The sequence below is a fragment of the Triplophysa dalaica genome, chromosome 5 (assembly GCF_015846415.1).
Source record: "Triplophysa dalaica isolate WHDGS20190420 chromosome 5, ASM1584641v1, whole genome shotgun sequence".
NCBI classification, from domain to species: Eukaryota; Metazoa; Chordata; class Actinopteri; order Cypriniformes; family Nemacheilidae; genus Triplophysa; species Triplophysa dalaica.
The window spans coordinates 4670176-4694363 of NC_079546.1; the positions used below are offsets into that span (position 1 = coordinate 4670176).

General features: G+C 40.1%; 1 protein-coding gene across 2 annotated transcripts; it reads left to right on the top strand.

The window, feature by feature from the left end:
• Positions 1 to 218: 218 nt before the first annotated feature.
• On the top strand, positions 219 to 21946 carry net1 (neuroepithelial cell transforming 1). 2 transcript variants are annotated; one of them, XM_056748938.1, is made up of 11 exons: positions 219 to 454; positions 5342 to 5408; positions 10839 to 10901; positions 17960 to 18235; positions 18731 to 18793; positions 18943 to 19039; positions 19121 to 19197; positions 19289 to 19546; positions 19634 to 19804; positions 19991 to 20177; positions 20277 to 21946. In XM_056748938.1, the coding sequence occupies exons 1-11, from the start codon at positions 336 to 338 to the stop codon at positions 20711 to 20713; spliced, it is 1815 nt and encodes a 604-aa protein (XP_056604916.1). In that variant the 5' UTR covers positions 219 to 335; the 3' UTR covers positions 20714 to 21946. The 2 variants fall into 2 exon arrangements, with proteins under 2 accessions (XP_056604916.1, XP_056604917.1); XM_056748939.1 differs by lacking the exons at positions 219 to 454; positions 5342 to 5408; positions 10839 to 10901 and adding an exon at positions 15130 to 15404.
• Positions 21947 to 24188: the final 2242 nt, after the last annotated feature.

A 24188-nucleotide genomic window follows, 5' to 3' on the forward strand; every position in this document is an offset into this window, starting at 1 on the left:
GCTTTAACCTACCCCAACCCTAAACCTAACCTTACAATAATAAAAAAATATTAATGAACTGTTTTCAGCATGACCAAAATGATGCGATATTGAAGTGCGCATGCCCAGTGGAGGTAGCAGTCAAAACCCTAAATCCCGCCCATACTGGCACGTATCGTAGCAACATGCCCCTACTGACTCCTGATTGGCCGTGATTCCAGACTTCCGCCATATTCAAACCCCGTACAATCAGTTTGTATTCAGACTTCCTCGTCATTTATTTTCCAAAATAATACGTTTTAAACCTCTCGGTTTATACATTTCGCAACAGCCCATTTCAGGTCCACGTTCTTTCAATGGAGGAAACAGACGGAGCTCAAATGACGACTGCAGAGCCGAAGAAAGAGCGACCGAAGAGGAACAAGAGAAAGTCGGTGGCGGATGTGGACGCGTCCCCCGAGCGCACATTCAAACGGTGAGGAAGAGGATGTCATACTCATAAACAATGTTATTGTTATTCTTCGCGATTATTTACGCCACGTCTATGCTCCGTGAATCACTTTTTTAGATCATGTCTAACTGTGGTACAAAACGAAGCTGCACATATTTCTGGAACGCAGAAAACGTTATTAGATGCGTGCATATGTGTTGTGATTTTAAACTACATTAAGGAGTTTAATTCAGGAATGATGTTCGACTAATAGTTTCGTTTAGGAGCTCGTTAAATGTTTTACAATTTGTTTTAATTCAACGCGTACTTACGCAATATCTCGACGCAAACAAAAGCATGACAGCAGGAGAGCACAAGCAATGCTTTACTCCACCACACGGTGGGGCTGTAGTATTGAAAAAGAACAGCATGAGGCACCAAGACGTTTTATATGGGCTTTTTCTTTAAAGGGATAATTCATCCAAAGGGAAACATCTTTCATTATGTCCTCGAATTGTGTTTCAAACCTGTATATAATTCTTTGTTCCAATAAACACAGAGAAAGATATTTGACAATGTCAGCAATTTTCAGTTTTTGGACATCATCCACTACCATAGTAGTGCTTGTTTGTTCTGTTGAACACATAATGAGTTATTTTGAAGAAAAAATTAAGAGTTCTCCGGCATCTTTGACAAGCATTTAATTCTTCTAACCATGGTTGTCAATGATGTCCTGGAACTGAAAATTACTAACGTTCTTCCAAACAGTTTTCTTTCTAAATGATGACAGAATTTTCACTTTTGGATGAACAATCCCTTCAACACACCCGTGACCTATTTGTAAAATTTCACAGAATCCTAGTATCTATACTCTAAAATCTTGACCTGGTCCATATATGTTTGTTTAGACAAAGGATATCTCCAGGATTAGACACCAATGGTGTGACAACCTGTCTGTCCCAGGACATTTATGACCTCATTCAATGCATGCTGTGTTAAAGAAGTTGTTTATCTTTTTAGACCATATCCCTATAGATAAACCAATTATGATAAAGACAAAATTTTGCAAATTTTACGTGGAAGATTCTTCCTAATGGAGTTTGCTAGAGCTTGGCATTACTAGAGATGCATATATAAAAAAAGAAATGGATATCTTGAATTTCAGTTGTTAGTTTTAGTTGATCTTACTTGTGAGAAACACGGCTCTGTTAAGGTGTTGAGTAGGACATCTGATAATTTATGTAAATAGATTTTGCCAAATATATCCATGCTATATCTGAAAGCCAGGCAGATGGAGAGCATCAAACATGATTTTATCAAAGAGTAAAATAACAACAAGAGTTTATTTTGGCGAAGGGGCTATTTTGTTTTCTCATGCCAAGCCTCATGGCTTTGGTTGCCTTTTTTTGGACAGCAGGGAGTATGCGATCCCATTGCCCCCCATTTTCACAAGAAAGCAAAGTTTAGACCGATAATGTGGAAAACTCATTTTTTTAAATGTTCTAAGGAAAATGTGATTGGTGGTGGTAAAAATCACAATGCAATGGTAAGTGGGTGCTTATTGTCCCTATTTATAAAGAGGCCAACCTGGAGTTAAAAAAAAGTAGAATCCCAGGCAAAAATCTGGTTCCCTACATAAACCGTTTTTAACAATCTATATGTTAGTAATACTAAAGTGACAATGAATGAATATATAATGACCAATAGTTCTTAGCTTGTCATGCATGTTGTTATGTCATGGAAAATTTTACTCTTAATATTTTGTTGATGTCTGGCTAATACTTAATGCAGCCAAACAGGTTTTGATCCATAATCCCCTAGGATTGACAAGAACCTGCTCCAGTTCATAACAACAGGAAAGACGTAAGGCAGAGAAAATTGAGATAAGGGCGCAAATGTGTAAACTGCAGTCAGTGGGGTGTCATTGGTGATTAAAACAACCGTTATCCAATTTCAGATTATCTTCAGATTACCCTTTTGTGAGCCTGTGCGTGGCCTTTTACAAGTTTGTTATTTATGATGTGTCATTTTTGACAGAGGAACCCACAACAAAGACAGCTTTTGAAGCCCTTATGTACTGAATGAGTAAGTGACATATCATTTCTCCTAGGCCACTTCTTTGTTCGCTACGTAAAGAGCTGTGAAACCAAACCGCGGTAGTTTGTGCGAATCCCCTCTAGTGTTTTCCCAGTTTAACGTCAGCCAGGATCACGATCTCACATGGAAAACAAGCTTTCCTTTCGTGCATCACGCAGAAAATCTCACCGGCAGATTGCCAAAACGTAAAGTGAGAAAAGGGTACACAGGATGTGTAATTTTGTTTATGTAAATTCTTACCAAGCAAGAAAAAAACTGATGTGAACTCAAGTGACGTCACCGCACGAGTAGACAAACGGTATGTACAGGCAGCGTTCCCACACTGGTATTGACACTGGATCCCGTGATCACTTAAGTGAACAATATCCAGAGTGATGTGAATAGTGGTTAATTTAATGACGTAATGTTATGCCAGAGTTATTAATACAGGGCAGGTCTAATTTTTAGTCTAGTCTATTGTATGTGAGAATTGGGGCTGGTGTGCTTGTGGGCTGATGTAACAAACTTTCATAGGGTGTGTGTTTGTACTTTGTGTCCTACACACATAGCTGTGGTCCTTTTTTGTCATTCTGAGTTTTAGGCAACACCTCGACATTCCATACAAGTTTTCGTGGCAGTGTGAAAACACAATCTTATATATTTCGGACTCAGAAAAGGCGCTGCCTCGAAGACATTTTCACACAGTATAGTTACAGGAAATTGGTGATGATGCCTTAAGGGAATTACCACAAACATTCAGATCATTATTAATACTTAAAGACAGTGGATTTATCGGCGGATTTGCATTCAGCCTGATATTTCGATGTTGTGTTTATTATGAAATGAGTCTGTGATAGCGTTTTCCAAACATTTTGTTCACTGTGTGAGCCCTAGTTATTTATTTTGACATGAAAAGTAATGGAGTGCCTATGTTTAGTATGTACTTTTTAAAATGTAATGGGAAATGCAAATTGCTAAATATTTTAGAGTCCAACTGAATATTCAGAGGTGAAAAAGAGGTGTCCTAGTTTACATTTCATTTCAGACATTTTTTTTGTAGTAAGATGCAAATGTACTATGTTCTTCTCATAATATGTCCCAATTCTGTGAATTAATTTACTACAGACCCCAAATGTATGTTCTGTCCCACCCCTAGAGACAGACATACTTTGTGGATTTAGTAAGCAGACAGGCTTGTTTAATTCATATCATTTTTATATGCCATCTACTTTTACTAAAGTCAACTGGCCATTGGGTCAGCATTGGAGCCTGGGAGGTCACTCCATCACGGCATTTGACCTACATATTTAGACATGGTTGTCTTTAGCCGTTGAGACCACCCAGAGTCGTTTTTTGTTTTGTTTTTAAGTGGACACTGATAAAGAATCTCCCTCACACACACTTACCGGTCTGTCAGATGATGTCACAGAGTGTTGTCACATCTTCTCGTATCTTACATAGTTCTTTAGAAACAGATAAACCTGTGCAATACATCAGTGTTTGTATGCAGTATTAAATTGCACGGCAATGACTCGCATTTGAAATAGTATTGCTGTGTAAAGTCGCTTACTGCGTATACATACCCTTTATATTTACTCACAACACGCATAAGACTGATTGCATCATGTGTAATCGTTCAAGATTAATGAATAATAAGAACATAACCTTAATAGAGGGAGAGGGAGGAGTCTCTGTGAAGATGCTTACAGAAACTGCATCATACATCAAAATCCTTGAATACACATATGTGCTCTACACCTTTTGTAGGGTGTGCCAGGCCCCCAGAGCAGAAAGCAAACAGAGATGTAGGAATGTCCTAGTTTCACAGGCGTTCCAAGAATGTCTAAGAACAAAAAGTGTACCTTGATATAATCTGAAAGTAGTTCAATCAAATCAAATTGATAAAATAATTGGTTAAAGCCAGGGATAGTTCACCCCAAAATGAAAATTCAGAATCGTCTTACTCATCCTCATGTCATTCCATACCTTAATGACTTTCTGTCCTCTGCAGAACACAGAAGAAGATATTTTAAAGAAAGTTTGTGACCAAACAACACTGGCCCCCATTGACTTCCATTGTATGGACACAAAACCCACAGAGACATTTCCCCAAATATACCACAAATCCTTTCATTTTGCCCACCCAACTGAATGTTATCAATGATCACATTTAAGATTTGTAGATTTACTTATAAATTAAGCATTATTATTATACATTTTACTATTAGCAAGGCAATAAAAATAAAGCATATCTTCTGAAAAAGGAAGCTGGGTGTTTTTACAAACATGACCTCACGGACAGTTGTCAGCAGAACCCAAATAAGGGCCCTGCTAACAAAGAGGGGCAGTGCATTTATAAGTATGTGGCTGTGTTGAAAAGGATGTGATGATGGACAAAGTGGAGAGGTGGCACATGGGTGAAGGACAGAGCAGACACGAGTATCTTGGTGTGAGTTATTGAGCTCGGGGCCGAGTGACGCTCTCTCTACCTCTTTTCTCTCTCTCTCTGGATTGGCTCTGCAGGCAGAGATGCAGCGTCACAGGAGACAGAGCTACGCCAAGCTTGGCGTATGGTATGTATAGGATGTATATGGGATAAATGTACATGGTGAGGGTCTACGTTTGTGGTGATTTCTAGTGACTCTGCACACTGGCATTGTGGGGGCATAGGCATACCAATGGAGAATTGATTGCACCGTCTGTATTCTTTATTGCACAACCAAAAGTATGAGTTTGGTTGGATGCATCTGGTTGTATCGAATGCTAAATACTTTGTTTTGAGTGTTTTTAACTGAGAAGCCATGGGCTACTAAATGATACATTTTTGTGTCTTATTGCTTCTATTTCTCTCTGTAGGCCGTCTTTAAGAAGGGGAAGTTCTTTCACATTTTTGACACCTGGACCCCAGTGGGATTTCACTTTGGTGAGTAACCAATGACATCAAATGTATCTCAGTATTCTCTTCTGAATACTAAATCACACAAATAGCTCTGTTCCAAAACTTAGTGCGGCATCTTCGCAGTCAAGGGACCATAAATTTGACTGATTTAGGGCTGGCTGATTTAGCTTTCCTTAAAGGGATAGTTTACCCCAAAATAAAAATTTGGGATGCACGATAAATTATGGGCCATATCGTTATCGGCCAATAAATGTTCATTTTTAATGTTATCTGTATCAGTCAATAAAATTTGGGCCGATATATTATAGCCGATAATTATTGGTTAAACCACCGTGCACGCTGCTCACAGTTGAAATACAGTACAGTACTGTCTTTCTGTCATGATCATTCCCTTACTGCTATTAGCTAAACATTGTTGATTAAGTATGTAGCTATTTATGAATGTGTAAATTAATAAAGATTGTTTGAATCCGACTGCTTTCTGAATGCCTTCTGTCTTCAGACCTTTCTGGGTTGCTCTGGGAGAACATCTATAATTTGTTGAATTAGTGTAAAGTCGGCTTGGTACATGATTTTCAGGGGGAAAAATAATTTTCAGTTTCAGAAAATGTTATATTAATATTTAGTATATCGGACAATATATCGGTTATCGGCTTCCAATGTTCAAGAATTATCGGTTATCGGCCCAAATTTACACATTGGTGCATCCATAATAAAAATGCTTATGTGTTTATGGGCATGTGGGTCAAAACATTTATTGCTTTCTTTCTTTGGAAAACAACAGAAAATGTATGTATTAAGAAATGTCTCAGGGGTGCAAAGAAGAGGCGTAATACTAGCCTATTAGTCATATATTTAATATGCTACAAGCTAATTAGACATGACAGGATGGGTTGATACTGTGAAAGCGAACACAATGATCCATGACATCATATTGCTGGCTCTCCCATTTGTAGTTAATTTTTTGAGTTCTTATTTGTAGAAGATCTGAATTGTTTTTCTTGTTGTTTGTTGAGTAGACGTTATATGTTTTACAAATATATACTGGAACAATTCTCCTCACCAACATGTAACTGGTGATCTTAGCCTTTTAAATGACGGGAAGATCCCCATCAGCAGTGCTCCGATACGGTTCACAAATTTTCATGCCTCAAAAACTCTTAAATGCTATAGCCATAAGGTCATCTTTGTAAAATCTTCCATACTTTTTCCTCTGCGTAAGTTTACCTTGCCCTTTACGGAAACTTTGGCAGATATTGTTTCCACTCAACCATCACACTGTCCAGGAGTTAATTCACTCACACGCACTCTCACGACATCGCGTGCCTCCAGACAGACTACCCCGTAAATGGCCACCAATAATATCCCCAGACTTCTCTCCCTTACCCAAATTTCCATCATGCTCAACCCAGCACAGCGCTGGTTCCCACTGGATCAGTTAAGCGCAGTTTTCAGTAACTGCAAACTACATTGTGATTGAAAACAGAGTGCAGGCCGATTAGAAAGGCCCGGAGCATTCCACAGTTTATGAAAGCCAAGCGAAACTCAATCCATCTCTCGTCGGAGGAAAATGAGGGGGATGTAGGGACGGGAAAGAAGTCGGGACGCTTCATCCCGTGCCAGAAGACTTCCTTTGATATGTTTTCTCTTTTTTTATGAATACTCACACGTTAGCTCATCCAGTGGGCACATGGACCTCATTAGGCCTCCGGGCTGTGCTCCATTATCTCACCTTCAAAACCCAGCAGAGGTGAAGAGAATTCCTCCTCGTTCTTATCCTGCTCCAACTTCTGCAATATGAAAGCGTAGAGTTGTTGTCTTTAAATTGGAAGTTGTTTTTCTGCATAAGTTAAGGTCAGACACATTGCAGCTGAACAGACTGAACGTGAAGATGCAGGTACATGCAGATCACTGAGATATCAGTTTGGCAGAAGGTTGTGGGCCAGCATTTGAAGATGACTTAATAGCCTCAGAGTCAGATGTGTTCAGACTTTTCATTATTTTCAGCCAGCATGTGAAATCTGTTGCATAATTTCCAAGTCAGGAAGTTTCTGGTTCTGCGTCTCTGTTTCTTGTAATTATTGTGTTAAGCAATTAAAATAATTAGTTATGACATAATGTTTACTTAAATAAGCATCATTAGTCGTTCTTATGGAAAGGACAAAAGCAGGTTTGGTGTTTAGTCTGTGATGTGTTTTTTTTTTATCACCGTCTGGATTTAGTGTTATATATTGAATGCAGGTGACGGGAAAATCTTAAAACAGCTCAGTGTTGTAAGAATAAGGATTAAAGGATAAAAGAACTGCACTTTACCCAAAAACAATTTGTGACGGCCTGTTTCTTAAAGGCATGCAAAAATATGGAAATACACAACAGCTTAGAGGATTTTGACTCCCAGGGATCTCATATACTGATGGCTTTGGAAAAAAATCATCTGCCAAATGCATAAACATAAATGAACGTGCATGCGAATCAACAGTAGATGTCATAAATAGTGCTTCGCAGGCAGTAAGGGGTGTACAAGCAACCCGGCTACAGTATTACAATTTTTTGCAAGCTGTTTTGACGTTCATAAGTTCTTTGCAGTAATATCCATTTATGGTTTGTCCACCAGGAGAATGTTCAGTTTGCTTCTCACGAGCCAAAACATACCCAGACTGTCTATCACTTTGACCCCCTCGTCTCCTGGTTCATGTTTTCTTTCTTTCCTTTTGAATTTTTTGTTTGTGTTTTGGTCCGGTGCTTTGTTTTGTTTACCCTCCGTTGGCTCGGCTCGGAGAAAATCATGTCTTCATTTGGTTTGGCCCTCTTATTTTTTCTCTTAAAAATAAAACATCTGTCATTGACTTGCCCACGTTTTTTCTAAACCTGAATGCTCTACAGAGCTTTAAAGATGGTGTTCACTAGTACAAAATAGGCCTGCTTGAAATTCTTCAAAACTTAACAAATACTAGACATGGGTTTGAAATGACAATTTTTTTTTAGATTTTATTAGAATACACTAAATGAATACTTACCACAATGCTTTCTTTCCTCTCAGACAACACAAACACAGTCGCTTATCTTTGTTATCCATTGAAAGGTTCAAAACCAAACACTATGGGTGACCTGTGATCTACTCAGTAACGCCGCTGCCGATTGGTCTGCTTCCCCGACTGTTATTAAAACCCTCCTCTCAGAGTCTTGATTAATTCCTCCCATTGTCCTTGAATGGGGATTTACTAAATGATAGCTTGTCATTTATTGTTTAAGTTTGTTTGATGACTTGTCCACTGAGAATGGGCCTAATGTTCATTTAGTTTAATCTACTCATTGCTTCAATCAGACCCGACGAGTGCTGGCTGCAAGGTGTTTGGTTTCAATCACATGTTAACCTAACGTGTGTTTTTACCCTGCAAGACACAAATTAGCTTATAAAGATGTTAGTTTTCTTAAGAACTGTGATGCTGAGCGTGCTTATGTTGATACAAACCTTGCGAAAATTATAGACAGACACTCAAGATTTTAAGGCGGTTTTAATGTCCTTAAATGTGTGAATACAGGTTGTTTTATATGCAGATTACTGTGAATAGTGTTAGTTCCACTTTTTTGTAGTATAAGGGCTGTAACTTAACTTTTGCACATAGCACCGGTGCTACAAAGGTTTAAAGGTTTGCACCACAGGCCAAACAGTTGTAGCACAAGTATACGTCTGTTTTCGTCTCTGGTTGAAATTAATTGTTTTCATGAGGAATTGGGGATGCTTGAGTTTCAGTGTGTTTTTGACGATAGCTTTACTCAAACATTGAAACGCTCGTAAAATGAACTCGGAACACCTCTGTGGATGAAGTTTGCATGTTCATGTCCTTGTGTAATAAGAGATAGAAATCCACGAGTGTCACGCTTGAAACATGTTAAGTGTGCAACTCATTCACTCATGGACACGCAGAACAAGTAGAAGACATATTAAACGTTAAATAGTAGAATTCTGCTTTCGTGATTCCTTCCGTGTTTTCACACATCGTGCCGATCGGGCTCTAGATTAATGGACTGGATGCTGTCGGATATCAAGTTTTAATAGCAAAAAGAAATATGAGAATAAATAGTGGTGCGCCATAAGTTAACCTCACACACGGACAAGCACAACGACAAACGCACTTCACACAAACAGCAGCTCTTTCTATGCACCTGCCAAACTGTATCGCACGCGTCCTACACTATTAAATTTATTCTTAGCACGGACGGATTACACCCCTGAAGTAAGTTTGCTACCATTTCAATGCTTGTCTATCACAGTGATTTACACCTTCAATAGTGCATTGCATTTGTGAAATATTTTGGCTCTTTTGATTCTTTAGGATGCCTAATGGATGCTTGATAGGGTAAAAGTGACAGTTCACGCAAAAATAAAAATTCTGTCATCAATTACTCACTCTCTTGTCATTTCAAACCTGTTCTTCAGCAGAACAAAAGAGAGGATATTTTGAAAAATGTTGGTAACCGAATAGCACCGACACCCATTAACTATTGTATGGATACAAAACCAATCCATGTGAAGGGGTGTTAAAAACATTCTTCAAAATATCTTATGTGTTCCACAGAAGATAGCCATAAAGGTTTGTAAGGACATGAGGGTGAGTAAATGATAATAGAATTGTATTTTTGAGTGAACTGTCACTTTAATTTTAACAAATTCCAAACATGAGCAGTATGAATGACCATATAATGCGCTCCATATCTTTTTTAGATGGACATGTACGATGCCTAATTTATTTGGCTTGTAACAATCGAGATGCACTGTAGTCAGCTCTATTGAGAGATTCAAGTCATATGAAAGGCCCAGAATATCACAGAGAAGAGATGCCTCTTAGAATAACAACCACCCCCGTCGACCTCGTGACCAAGCACCACTCCCAATTACTTCTGAGAAGCCCAAAATGTCTGGTTTTGTGATAATTTCACAGAAAACGTGAAGTTAAATAAATTCCATGTGGACTTGATTATATGGAGGATCTGGTGTCTTCTTGGGAGGTTTATAAAGCTATAATTCAAGCACCACTGTAACTGTCTAAAATAACCATTTTGTGGAGTAGTTTCTTATGAAAAAACGAGTACGAAACACGGCAATAATAGAAACCCTGAGGGCTCTCCGTGGCCACCGTGGAGCTGCAGATGTTTATGACCCTTCACACCCTGCACTCCACAGGTAGAATTTTCAGCAGCCAGATGCTCCGCCAGCCCCCAACTCACACACACAGGTGCTAAAAGGCCTCGGGGATAATGATGTCCTTCCTGAGTATGGCCGGACCTCCTTAAGAGCCATTGTAACCCCAACTTTCTGTACTTTGCATACTTTAAGACACTAAAGGAAAAGTGAAGAGGAGACAATAAATAAAATTCTCTGTTTTGTTTCTTTTCAAAGGAAGAATGTGTATTACACTGTAGATGTTTATGGACTTTATTTCTGTTTCACAGAAACGCAAACGCAGAGAGAAAGATGACGTCGATGCGGTCAGCCTATGCAGCTTCGACTTTAAGGTAAGAGAACGTAAACAAAACAGGGTTTGCACATTTATCAGATTTTAAAATGACTCCCTGAACGCCTGCCTGTCCACATCGTTCCTCAAAACAACATTAAAGTCTCATTAGAACATCAAGAAAGGCCAAAACACAAATGTCACATGCTTCATTTGTCAGTGCAATCCAAACAATCCTCCATAAGAAAACATACACAAGAATTCTTGATCAAAATCACGCGTGTTTGTGGCAAAAATCAAAGTCAATCATTAGAAACTCAGGACGGTAGAATTTAATCTTAAACACTTTCCACAGATAATCCTGAAGATCATCACATTGGAAATCATAAACGTTTGCTGATTACTGTCAGTAATTATCCTCATTTCACAAAGGTTTAATTGAGACGCATGAGCTAACATGTAAACTATCAGAAGTTGTGTAAATGACTCTGCGCTGACCTCGACTCCCTTTTCTCTTATTTTTGAAAAAGAAAAATCAGGAAACGGTCGTATTATTGATTCACGTCCATGGCAACGGAACAACATTATTGCAGTTTTTCAAAGTTTAACTTCACACTGGGAACGCCCAGATCTTTGTTTCCTAGTCGAACAAAATATCACAAGAAAAGTGTCAATCGGTTTTGCACTTATGACGTTACACAGATTCTGAGTCGACAGCCTTCCTGCCTACAAGGAATGGAAAAAAAATTGATTGTTTTCACGCAGAAACCCCAAAATACATTTTTTTTTCTCATCCACGCATTTGTACAAATTATTGAGGTCAAGTTTTTTTCCATTTCTGTTTGGGGTTTGAGGGAAATAAATATATTTTTGAAGTATTATATCGATTTGAAATGTTGTGTTTCAGTAGTTAGACGGTGTGTGAGAATTAAATATTTGGGATTGAATACAATTTAAGCTCCTCCAAAGCAGCAAAGGCTTTAAAACATCAATTTAAAACTTTAACATAACCCATTAGGTATAATTCACCCAAAAATAAAAATTCTTTAACACATTTCCAGTGTTTAAGATATTTTTAAGAACGTTGGCAACCAAACAGCATTAATGCCCCCTTGACTCTCATTGTATGGACATTTCTCCAAATATCTGCTTTGGTGTTTTACAGAAGTAATATACAGGTTTTTAACAACATGGGGGTAAATGAACAACATTTTTTTTTTATAAATTGGGAAACAAGCTGTAATAATGTTTTACAAACAGTTTAACAGGGCGGTTTGAAGAATAACTTGTATTTAATCCTAAATGAAGTCTCAATCTTCATCTTTTAAGCGTTTCAGCCATCTGTGCATGAAGACCCAGACTATTCTGGGTTAAAACTTGTTTCGCTACACCATGCAGTAAACATCAGCCCCGACCCCCTTCCACACAGGCCAGCTGAGAATGCATGCCAGGGGGAAGGGGAGAGCTAAGAACCATCACCTGTCCAGCAGGTACCCCCTTCTGTCCCCCTCCATACTCCCCCCGAAGGGTCATGCACACAGAATATAATATTTGCCTTAAATGGTCAAACTTGAAAGCCTCCAATGACTAAAGTACTCTTCGTAGCCGGCATGCTGACTAAACATCAAGTTTGATTGCGATATATGAAGTGTGCGCAAGCAAGACGGAAACAAAGCGCAAGTTTGTGGGAAGGTGCTGACTGTATTGTGTGTCGGAGTGGAGGGGTGTGTTAATAGTTACCTGCTCTGTTTAGTGGCAACCGTCTCTGTTGAGGGTGCGTTGGCTTACTCAAGTTGAAAATTACTCAAAAGTTAAATGAAGTGTCTGTGTGTTTGCAGATCTTAAATGCATGTTTAAATTTGGTAGGAAGTTCATGGTTGTTTTGTCATTTTAGGTATACACACTCTTCACAAGCATTAACATAACACATTGGTATTTTGAGCATAATCGTGTACATTACAACTGAATTAACAAATTATAATTTTTCATTTTTGTTTATATATAAATATTATTTTGCATAAATGATTAAATCCATTTTCACCTATTTCTTGGGATAGTTCTTCAGCAGGCCTCTAGCAGCTTATTCAATGATACAGATGATACTTTCATGTTGATGAAGATTTCATTAAAAACAATCTGGTTTTATTGTGGTAATGCACACCCACACGCTCAGTGTAGCCCGTACCTCGTACAGGCTTGTCTTGAAGCCGCACCTACGTTACAGTTGATGAACGCTTTTGGCACCCTTACAGATTTTCTTCATCCGGTCTTTAATCTCTCAAACTCTTCTTTACAACATCCTCTTATACAATAAGAAACTGAAAGTGGTGATTTATTAAGAACCCACATCGAGGTAAGCCGATCTAGTGTTGCCCTATCTTGTATCGTGTAGTGCCATTGAATGCACATACATAAAATGAATAGCTTGAATGCACTTTTTAATTAAAGCATTTGCCTAAAAAACACAAAACCAGGACATTAACTGCAGAATCAATGCATCATCCACCAGGGGGCAGCCCTGCGACCTACACCGTTCCGCTCACGGAGCTTTCAACAGAGGTCTATCAGATCAAACCATAGCCTCGCATCAGGCAAGATCCCACACGGCACATATAAAGTGAATCACGGCAGCGTGCTGTGGTTTAGCTCTAAAGTAGGAGTGCTGTGTTTGTGCTTCACACCTAAATGTCCAGCTGTCAAGGTGTTAGGCTTCAGGGGGCTAAGCCGCACGCTCATCAATATGGCCGGCACACCTCTTGTCAAAACACACCAGGAATTGTACGAAAGCGTCTCCCAAAGGCATGAGCAATAGAGGAAGGCCCCTGTTATGATTTGGAGACACACCTTTACCCATTTACTGAACTTGATTTTTTACGATGGATGGATGGATAGAAAGCAGTCGTCCTGCAGTTTCACTTAAAGCATCCTGATCCAAACACTAATGCATGTCCTGTTTCACACTCCTGTATTGACACAGGAGGGCAAGCTTAGACCCTAAACATCGTTCCCTCCATTTGCTTAACACGCACCCTGACCCTTTCACACTTTTGAACACAAATCTTTCTCAAACACACCGATTCCTTGTGCGACTCCAGTCAGTGCCGTCACTGACAGTGTGGGAATACAGCAGTTAAGGTTTTGGGTCCATATGCAACACGCCCCAAGAGTCTTTTCGGGGCACCCATGTAGAGATGAACTGGCGATGTGGTTTTGTGTACAGTAAGAAGAACGCTTTTGTTAAGCAGGAATTTTGTTTACGGCGTGGTCCGGGTCAGTTTCTGGTTCAGAACGGTGAAACTTTTCTGTGACTCATCAGGATGCCTCCCAGCCCCACATTTCCAATACACAGACATCCACCAGTGCTCTCTCTCTCTGTGTGTGTGTGTCTGTGTGACCCGCTCTCTGATTGATATTGTAATCGATCGCCCCTCCCCCATCTGATCACAGGGTGATAATGGCCCAGTTCTTCATTAGGCAGATCTGAAAGCAAATATTCCTGCACTTTACACCTTTCATACAAGTCAAACACACACACAAAAACCAATCCACATCGCAAATTGAAACAGACTTGCTTTCACTCAGTTTTTATTTATCTAACTTGTAATGCAAAGTGACGAAGATGAGAACGTTTGTTTGCTTTTATCATGGACATGAGGTTTAGTATTAGTTTCATTAGGGTTACAATCTTTAAGTATTGAAAGTAGAAAAAATACACTGTAAAAAATGGTTGTTTCAACTTAAAAGATAACGAATAAGTGAAGAGTTTGCATCAAATTCGTTTAATTAAACTAATATTTTTAAGTTGCAATAACTCAACTTTTTTTTTTAACTTTTTTACTTTTTTTACAATGTCTAGCCCTAAGATATTTTTAATGATCCAAGCTAAATTTTTACTAGTGGTCAATGTTTTATTATTAATATAAAAGTACAACAACTAAATAATAATAATTATTATTGTTATTAACAAATGCAATAATAATGATAGTTCTGTGTGTTATTACTTCTATATTATTGTGTCCCTTTGTAAACAGATTTGTTTACATACTTTTTAGTTTTCCATAGCGATTTATATACATTTAAAAGCAAGACCCTTAAAGAGTACCCAACTAATATAGTCATGTATTAGATCCAGTAGCACAGAGTACATTGTGCTTTGTGAGTTTTTTACTGTCCCCTCCCCCTGCATCGTGTCATTGGTGCATTTACAGTAACTCCGCCCCTTTCAAAACTCTGTATATGAGCAACTCCCTGCCTCAAATATCCCTAGAACAAAGTAAGAGATTGTTAAAGCACACACCGACAGTGTGCGTTTAGAAGTTAGAAAGCTCCGCTCATGCGGACAAGAGGACTTTTTTTAATGGGGATTTTTCGTATACCCCATATGTTACATCACGGTTTTATTTAAGAATCGTTTGTGGATTATTGCCGACTCTTGGAAATAGCTGAAACCGACCAGTGGATTTTATTGAAAGAAATGGTGGCTTACGATGAACCTTGTGTGGTACCTATCAAACGGACTTTACAGAAGATAGACTACCAGAACCAGGCTTACAAAGAACTAGAGGTGAGACCCGAAAGCAGTAATGCTCAAGATTCTCCCTCCTCTGTTTTGCGTGATTAAAGCATGTTTGAGTTTGGTCTTTATCAGCCAAGTCAGAACCTTGCCCTGTTTTTATCTTGTGTGTCCTTTAAAGGAATAGAGCCACAGGTGTGTTTTTCAAGTGTGGGTGGGGGTGAGACATGAGTAAGTGTAAGAGTGTTTGGCAAATCGAAGAGGGCAAAGGTCTTCTCATTTGAAGTAGTCACCCAGTTACTAGACTGCGCTTTAACCGTTCACCTTTCAAGGGTTTTGAAATTCCGATGCTTGTTTTGGCTAGTCAATGCACCCAGACAGGAAGCTTAAAACCTGTTTAGCTGCAAAGCGAGCAAGAGATTTGGAGGTAAATGAAGGCTTTCAGCGTCCCCCCCAAGGCTGTTTTAAGGTGCAAGAGCACGCAAAGATGAAGAGCATTCCAGCGGTTAAAAATACTGCAGCCAATGTGTGCTGTTTGGCCCCAGACGAGATCTTCAGAAAGATTTACTTCTGTTCCGCTGGATGTTATTCCTCTTTGCGGTTGATTCGGAAGTGGGCAGACAAATTGGTTTAGTTGTCGGGAAGGGAAAAGCAGAAGTTGCAATTTCTGAATGAATCGAGATTTTGAGGAACTCTGGTTGGGTCAAGCTTGGCTGATGGACAATTGTTTAGTCTCAATAATTGTCTGCTTCGGCTCAATACATTTTAGGGGGTTTATGACTTCTTGTTTGGTTTGAAGAACAGGAATGAGTGCAAGCAAGTAATAGACTTTTATTGTATTTGTAACCTGTAAACCAACTTCAGAATTCCTTTATGACAATAAAGCATTGTTTTACTACAATAGCCATAGTTTGATGATTTTTGAAGGGAAATTGTGGCTATACAAATATGAATCAATCTATAATTTAAATGATGGTTACTACTCTAACTGTAATAAAACCAGACATTCTAACCAAGACCCCAACACTACCCTTATCATAAAACCATTTGAATTTGAAGAATTAAATAGGATAACTTGATTTATAAGGACTCTCCTAAAGGTTTATCAGATTAAGTTCTTTGTCTTCAAAGTATATCCAAGTAAATACACACATATTGTAACACAGCAGTAGTTCCTATGGGGGAGGCTTCCCCCCATTAAAATCTCCTAAGGAGTCCCGGGGCAATCCACACCACCAGAAATAGCCATACTATCAGTTTTTCTGTCTGCCTACATGTGGCTCTTTCCACTATATAATCTGTCATTTACAAAGAGTGGGTTGTTATTACAGGTTTTCCTAAAGAATAGGAAGAACGTAATCGATTACACATGTATTTGTTTCAAGCCAGCGATGGCTGAAACGGGTACGGTTGTATTCTTGTGAATTTGTAAGAAGAGATGCACAGATTGGGGCTTCTAAGTCAGGCTACTTCCTCTGCGGCCATTCTCACCACATCTTCAGTTTTTGGCCACCGTGGAGAAGGTTCAGATGTGGTATTCATGTTTACTTTGAAGAAGGACAAGCTGTCTAGCAGACGGGCTGGCCACGTCCAGTTGGACCACAGTAACTTCTGCTCAAACTAAAGTCCGAGATCTGCTAAACAGCTGTGTGCACCGGTAAAACGGTTCCCCGCTTGCATTCGGCCAAGATGAGAACAACACATCTCTTTTTATATACTCAACAGCTGGAAAAAGAATTGAAATGTGCATTTTAAAAAGGGCAAGCACATAGCAGTTTTTGTTCCAAACGTTGGAAAGATGCAAGCACTTTGGACGACAAAGGTCACATTGTGCTCTGTGGAAGTTTCTCTAGTCTCGAAGATCAACGTCTCGGTTCAGTCTGTTTCGCTTTGATTTTTTTCAGTACTAGGTCTGTTGAGGTTGGCTGGAGGCCCAGTAATTATGGATATTGGCCTTGAAAGGCCTCCCCCCTTTTTCAGGGGGTTCAGGTGTGCTTGTCGCTCTCACGCAAGGGCTACGGGGCCTGCCCCAACACGAAGCCATAAACAACTCTTAAAAGAGAAAAGGAGGGAGAAGCAGAGGGGAGTGGAGTTTACAAGGCTCAGGTCAACACGGTGGTCCCTGTTACCCACATAAACACATACGACCAGTAACATTCCCTTGAGCGAGTTAATGTAGCTGGGCTAAATGACTACAACCGGTTTAATGAGAGGGTCTGTATGCTATAGTTAGTGTTTTAGGATGAGTGTGTGTGGGACAGCTGACAGAGGAGTTGCCTACATTCCAGTCATGCCTCTTGAACCCTTGGTCCAGGGTCAGAAAGGATCTCAGTCCGTGTGTGTGTGTGTGAGTTTTGTATTGATGGGTTCACTGTACTGTGATGGGCATCACAGCTGCTGACTCAATTCAACCTGACCCCCGGTTGAGCCTTTCACACCCGTTCAGAGTAGCATGTGTGAGATGCCAACATGAGTCGACTGTTTTGAATTGTAAACTTTCTGTGTTTGGAGTTACGCTGTTAATGTATCACTATGGAATTTCTTGTGATCACTAGGGGGTATGTAGGGCAGTTATACTTTAACATTTATTTCCTTGTGTCTCATAGGAACCCTGTACAAAGCGCGTGCGGCCGCTGGGCCGAGTGACATCGCTGGCAAACCTCATCTCTCCCGTGAAGAATGGGGCCGTCCGACGCTTCGGCCAGACCCTCCAGGCCTCATTCCGGGGCGACGGACGGTCTCCGGGCGTGCCCCAGCAGAAGCCCTGCAGCAAGGCGGCAGCCCCAACGCCGCCAAAACGTCGCAACAGCACGCTCTGGTCCGAGACCCTGGACGTCCACCAGAAAGGAACCTTTTCCACCAAGGAGATTAAGAGACAGGAGGTGAGTAAAGCTGGAGCTGCAAAATCCAGACAGGACCAGAAATCCTAGACTATTAAATCCAGTCTCAGTCCCCCCGCCAGACGCTACCGAATGAGGCTTGTGTGACTTATTAAACCCACAGGCTAGAGGCTTGGAAAGCGCTCTGTTTTTATTCTCTCGCTCTACCTCTCTGGGTCTGGCTCTGTTTATTTGGCATGCGATCTTGGCACACGGCGAAATGGAGCAGAGAGAATCAAAATGCATTTTAACATCTCGGAGTCAGAAGTACAGTGCTAACACATATGAGACAGTTTGACGCATATTCCTTCGCCACTCATTCACACCAAGCCCCTGTAATAAGACATCACAGTATAGTGTGACCCCTGAAACATTTTCCCACCAAAGAGAGAAATCGTACAGGAAAACAAGCTTATTCTTGTCTAGACTGGTTAATGCTGATAGTTGAGCTAAAACATGAGCATAAGAGTAAACCCTTTATATTTTCATTCTCTCCAGGCCATTTTTGAGCTGTCTCGTGGAGAACAGGACCTGATTGAAGACCTCAAGTTAGCCCGAAAGGTTTGTCTGTTTTACATTTTTGGTTCTTGGCTGTACTTTCTCAGTCTGATGCATTAGCTTGCTTGCCTTCATTTATAGCCAAACATGTCCTTCTCTGTGAAATATTAGAGGCTGTAGCTAGTTTACTCATGTTCTCATTTTGTGTACAGGCGTACCATGATCCAATGTTGAAACTCTCAATCATGTCTGAGGAGGAGTTGACCGCCATCTTCGGAGACTTGGACGCTTATATTCCTCTTCACGAAGGTGAATATCGCAAAAGCATCTTGTTAACTCGCTTTTCATTTATGAATACCAGCAGTGCTAACTCATAATCTACCCATTCAGATCTTCTCGTTCAGCTGGCCAATGCCACAGGCCCGGACGGTACCGTGAGGCAGATTGGCAGAATTGTAGTGGACTGGGTGAGTACTCTCATTCTTTTTCTTTTTTTCAATGGAACAATACCTGTTGAGTGTTGCTGGAGTATTAAGACTCTCTCACGTTCCTCCAAAGCTGCCGGGGTTGAATGCATACAGAGCATATTGTAGTAACCAGTTGGCCGCCAAAGCCCTCCTCGACCAGAAGAAACAGGACCCGAGAGTTCAAGACTTCTTGCAACGTTGCCTCGAGTCGCCTTTCAGCAGGAAACTAGACCTGTGGAGCTTCCTCGACATCCCTCGCTCACGACTCGTCAAATACCCCCTTCTTCTCAAAGAGATTCTCAGACACACACCACCAGATGACCCAGACACAGCGAGCCTAGAGGAAGCTGTAAGTGCGGACACATCTAGGCTTTCCAAGAGAGAACATTTCAGCGATTAGTTGGGTGTTAATAATGTTTTTATTCCCAATTTCCAGATAAGTATCATTCAAGCTGTGCTGGCTGATATTAACATGAAGAAAGGAGAGTCGGAGTGCCAATACTACATAGATAAACTGGAATATCTGGACGACAGACAGAAAGACCCACGCATCGAGCAGTGTAAAAGCCTGCTGTGCCACGGGGAACTCCGCAACAAAAGCGGCACGGTAAGTTGGTCTTGGAAGAGCAGGTTGAGCTTTGTACACGGAATTCAAAAACAAAACACAAAGTTTCCAAATGAGGTTGAGAGACATTGCTTTTGAGATAATAACCTCAGAGAAAGAAAGAAAACATAAAAAATCAGTTCAACGTCTAAACACGTTAATAACCAGATCTGTTTTTCTGTCATCTAGAAATTGCACTTGTTCCTCTTCACGGAGGTTCTCGTCGTGACGCGGCCTGTAACCCGGAACGACCGCCATTGCTACCAGGTGTACCGTCAGCCAATCCCGGTTCAGGATCTTGTATTAGAGGACCTGCAAGACGGAGATGTACGCATGGGTGGATCATTCAGAGGGGCATTTAGTAACGGAGATAAAGGTAAGGAAAGATCTCAAAGTTGAGAGCCAGCACAAAGTTTTTTTCCGATCTGCCTTTTCAGATCCTTTCAAATACTCATAATTTTCCTCCTCTTTTTAGCCAAAAACATCTTCCGGGTTCGCTTCCAGGACTCATCTCAGGGCCAATCCCACACGCTTCAGGTCAACGACATCTTCCACAAGCAGCAGTGGCTCAACTGCCTCCGCACCGCCATGTCGACCTACAAAGACTCTGCACTCCCCGAAACCGAACCCCCGTCCACCCCTCCCAGCGCAGATGCGTGCACCAGACGCCGTTCATCCACCCTCTCCTCCGTCATGCTCATGGAAGAGGCGGATGAGAATTGCCCACAGAGCGCATCCTCTGCCCCTTCTTCCCCCATCTCAGAGGAGCCGCCCAGCCCCACGCCCTCGGCAACCTCCACGCTCTCATCCTCCTCGTCATCTTCGTCATCAGGCCCCTTCCTGTCTCGCAAATCCAAAAAGGACAAGCGTTCTCTTTGCTCATTGGGCAAGAGGAAGGAGACCATGGTGTAAATAAAGACTTTTGGAGGACTGCGCTATCCTGTGTGGAGGACTTGTATTTATGTGTGTATGGACCGTGTGTTTCTACAGAAGTGTTTGTGTGTTACTGTCCACAATGGCAGCTATTATTACCAAATCCCACCCCGAAACCCTCCCAGGTCCACACGGACAAACCAGTATCAGAAAGACAGTATTTGTAAGGCAACTGTGTGGATCGAAGACGGAAGACACACCCCGCATACAACCACAACTGTTTGTGTGAAAGCTTTAGATCGCACATTTGGTCTTGTTTACTGTTAGCTTGGTCATATTTTATTTTATTAATATTAATTTTTTGTAATTAAAGTTTTACTTTTTTTTAAACTTCTCAATAAGATATTTACTGTAGCTCTTTTATGTTTTTATTCAAAAGCACTGTGGTTAACTTTTAGCAAAGATTTGTGAAAATATGAATGAAAGGATAGACACCCACTGAGAAATTATGATATCCAAAGCAATGATTCATAACGCTACTGGAAAGCAAGTCTTATTAGTACATTCCCATTTGAACAGATGTTTTATCAGCTTCGTTTCTAAATCCAATTGTTTGTATCAAAACAGAATGGAAAATTGCTACGTTCAGTAGCCGCATGATTTTAAGCGTCCAGGCGGAAAATCAAACCTGAGCCATTTTTACAGACCCCCTAAAAGTTACGGACAAATATTCAAATGTAGAATCTTGCATGGAGCTTTACCTGTTGAGTCCTGCCTATTATCATGAGGGCCCAGTGCATGTACATGCTTGTCGAAGCAGAAACGTTTACATTGAGAAGACAGTTGCATATAGGCGTAGTTGTATGTTGAATGAGGGTTTGACAAATGTTGACATGAGACTAGAAGGAAACTTTGGAGTAGAATTGAACACGACTAGAGAGACTTGATGATTGGCACTACTAGAGATTAGCTACCATTCATGGACTTTGGTTTGCTGTTCTTTTATTTTTGTAGTGTCTTCATGAAGTAGGAAGGTTTGGTAATGTTTTTTGAAAAGAAAGATGAAAAGTATGTTAGTGAGAAGAAACTGTAGAAGGTTGAAGAAACTGTAGAAGGTTAAAGAATGTTACGACCACTTGATGTTTGTAAAAGTTTGTCATTCAAATCGATGGATGTATATTTTTGAGAAAGACTGCCGTGGCTTGTATGTGTATGTGGTGTAAAATAATATTAATGAAAAATAAAGGTCTGTGTAAGATTTGCATCAGAAAATTGAGATCTTTCTTCTTTTTCTGTGACGTGCATGTCTCTTGTCTACTGAACCAAATGTTATGTTGGTTTTATGCTTGCTTCCAAAGCCTTTTAGAGGCATCTTAATGGTATCTATACATAAAACCGTCATCTGACAAAGTCGTAAATTCCATTCAAATTCACCAAATAGCACAACGGACACACAAATTCACCCGCATGCGAGTTGCTTTGTTGCACTTCTCCAGAACTACTTCTATGGTTGACAATGAATCATTCAAACAAGCTTCAAAAGTATCTCCACACGGGCGACGTGCCCAAAACATTTTCCATTTTTAGTATTTGGATGATACTCTGGATCTGTATATTATCCACCTCCAGTTCTTTAAACCCCTCTCCATTTCATCTAGAACTTGGCAGTTGTATAAAGAAAATAAGTCTATTCAACACAAGCCTTCATTTATCTCTCCAAACCTCCCGAATGATGGTATTTACCTCTGCTAATCTCAATAGTGGGAGGCCTTGAAACAAATGGGCTGTCAGAAATCACTTAGCATGTCCGTCGACTCATTTCGGAGTCTGGATTCGTATCGCACAAAACTGCTTTGTTTCTGACAATTAGAGTTTTTTGATGCCAAAGCTGACGATGCTTCCTAAGAATGCATCCAGTTCTTGTTTTAACATGCCGCTCAAACAATGAGTTCACGAGCTGGACAGAAGTCCTTGTTTTAATAGTTTTGGATGGTCAAGTTGGCCTCGCCGCAATTTCTACGTTTCAGGTTTTATGGAGAAATTTCCTCATGGCTGATACCAAAATTCTCAGAGCGTTCGCTCATTTTACCAAGGGAGCCTGCCTGCTGCGGATTTACCCTAATAAGCCGTAATAAAGTTATAACGTAGATGCTCATAACCTCTCCAGTGTCAGAGAATAAATACAGGCATTTACGAGCGAGCTGGGTTATCATAAAGGGGCCTGTATTGTGATAAAAACACTCTTTACATTGTTCCGTGCTGGAGGACGGGAAACGGCATTTATGGAGTCAAATGGGGGGGGAAGTCAAACAAACATATAATGATGGTCATTTTACAACTGCGAACAGACAAAACATTTACCAGTAATTGACTACGGTTTATGGGGGTTTTGAAGAGGGCAATGTTTTACAGAAGCATCCCAAAAGTTTTTTTTTCCCATCTCTTTTTGTGTGACTGAAAACAGCATCACAAAGCAGCGAGCGAGAGTTTGTACTTTTTCGTCTCCAAACTGTACAAAACAGACTTAATCATTGTGGTTACATAACCGAATGCGTCTTCAAAAACTAAAAGACAGGTTTATGGACGATCTGAAAAGTGTGCGTGTATGGGGAGTGTATTATAATCCAGTTTATTCTTTAATAAATTAGGTGACAACGTTTGGTCAGCGGTACTTTATATTTTACTGCTTGCACCTTTGTTTAGTTTGTTCGTGAAGTGTGCGTGCGGAGTTAATGTTTATGACATTTAATCTTGAGAATTTAGAGCCATTATGTCAGTGTCCTACATTGTTATGTGTACTGACCGAATGACACCATGGGTGTAATGGATCTTTGGGTTACGTCTACACTGAGGAAATCAAATCTTGGGTGTGATTTTGCATACAACATTGAGATGACATGCGAAATGACGAAATTTTCACAAAAAAGTCACAAACACAACTTCTAAAAAAAGTGCTCTAACAAAAGCTCTTACTTCAAACTAACGCAAATATGAATATGATTGTTTATACAGTATATGAAAATATGGCAGATTTTTAATTTTTTGTAATTTCTAGATGTATTGTTGCAATTCCAGTCCAGTGTTTCTTGAATTTCAACAAAATCAAACCCCAGGAGTGACAGAAGTCATCCAACAGCAATGTGAAAGACTGACAGCATGATAAGACACATGAAAACTGTGTCAAGGTCATTGCATAACGAATACTTTGAAAACTTTTTTGACCTTGTGCGAAGATTACTGTTACATCGGTTACAAGTGAATATGAACTTGTTTTCTTTGCGGTATTCGAGGTCTGAAAGAATTCAGAGCACCCTTTCTGTTATTTTGAGCCGTTTATGCGGTTTTGATTTTCTTCAAATAAATGCAAAAAGAAAGAATGTTTTTATTTAAGGTTTTGGGATAAATATCGTTAATAGTTCACAGAATGAAATAAAAATGATCTACTTAAACGCGTAAATAGTTCATAAAAATAATTCTGAAATGGTCTCTCTATTTCTTACACCACTGTTTATAA

Bases quoted from the DNA above. Each gene is read 5' to 3' on its own strand.
- net1 (XM_056748938.1), top strand. From the start codon at position 336: ATGGAGGAAACAGACGGAGCTCAAATGACGACTGCAGAGCCGAAGAAA. The intron at 10,902-17,959 runs GTAAGAGAACGT...TGTGTCTCATAG, and splicing joins TATGCAGCTTCGACTTTAAG to GAACCCTGTACAAAGCGCGT. The intron at 18,794-18,942 runs GTTTGTCTGTTT...TTTTGTGTACAG, and splicing joins ACCTCAAGTTAGCCCGAAAG to GCGTACCATGATCCAATGTT.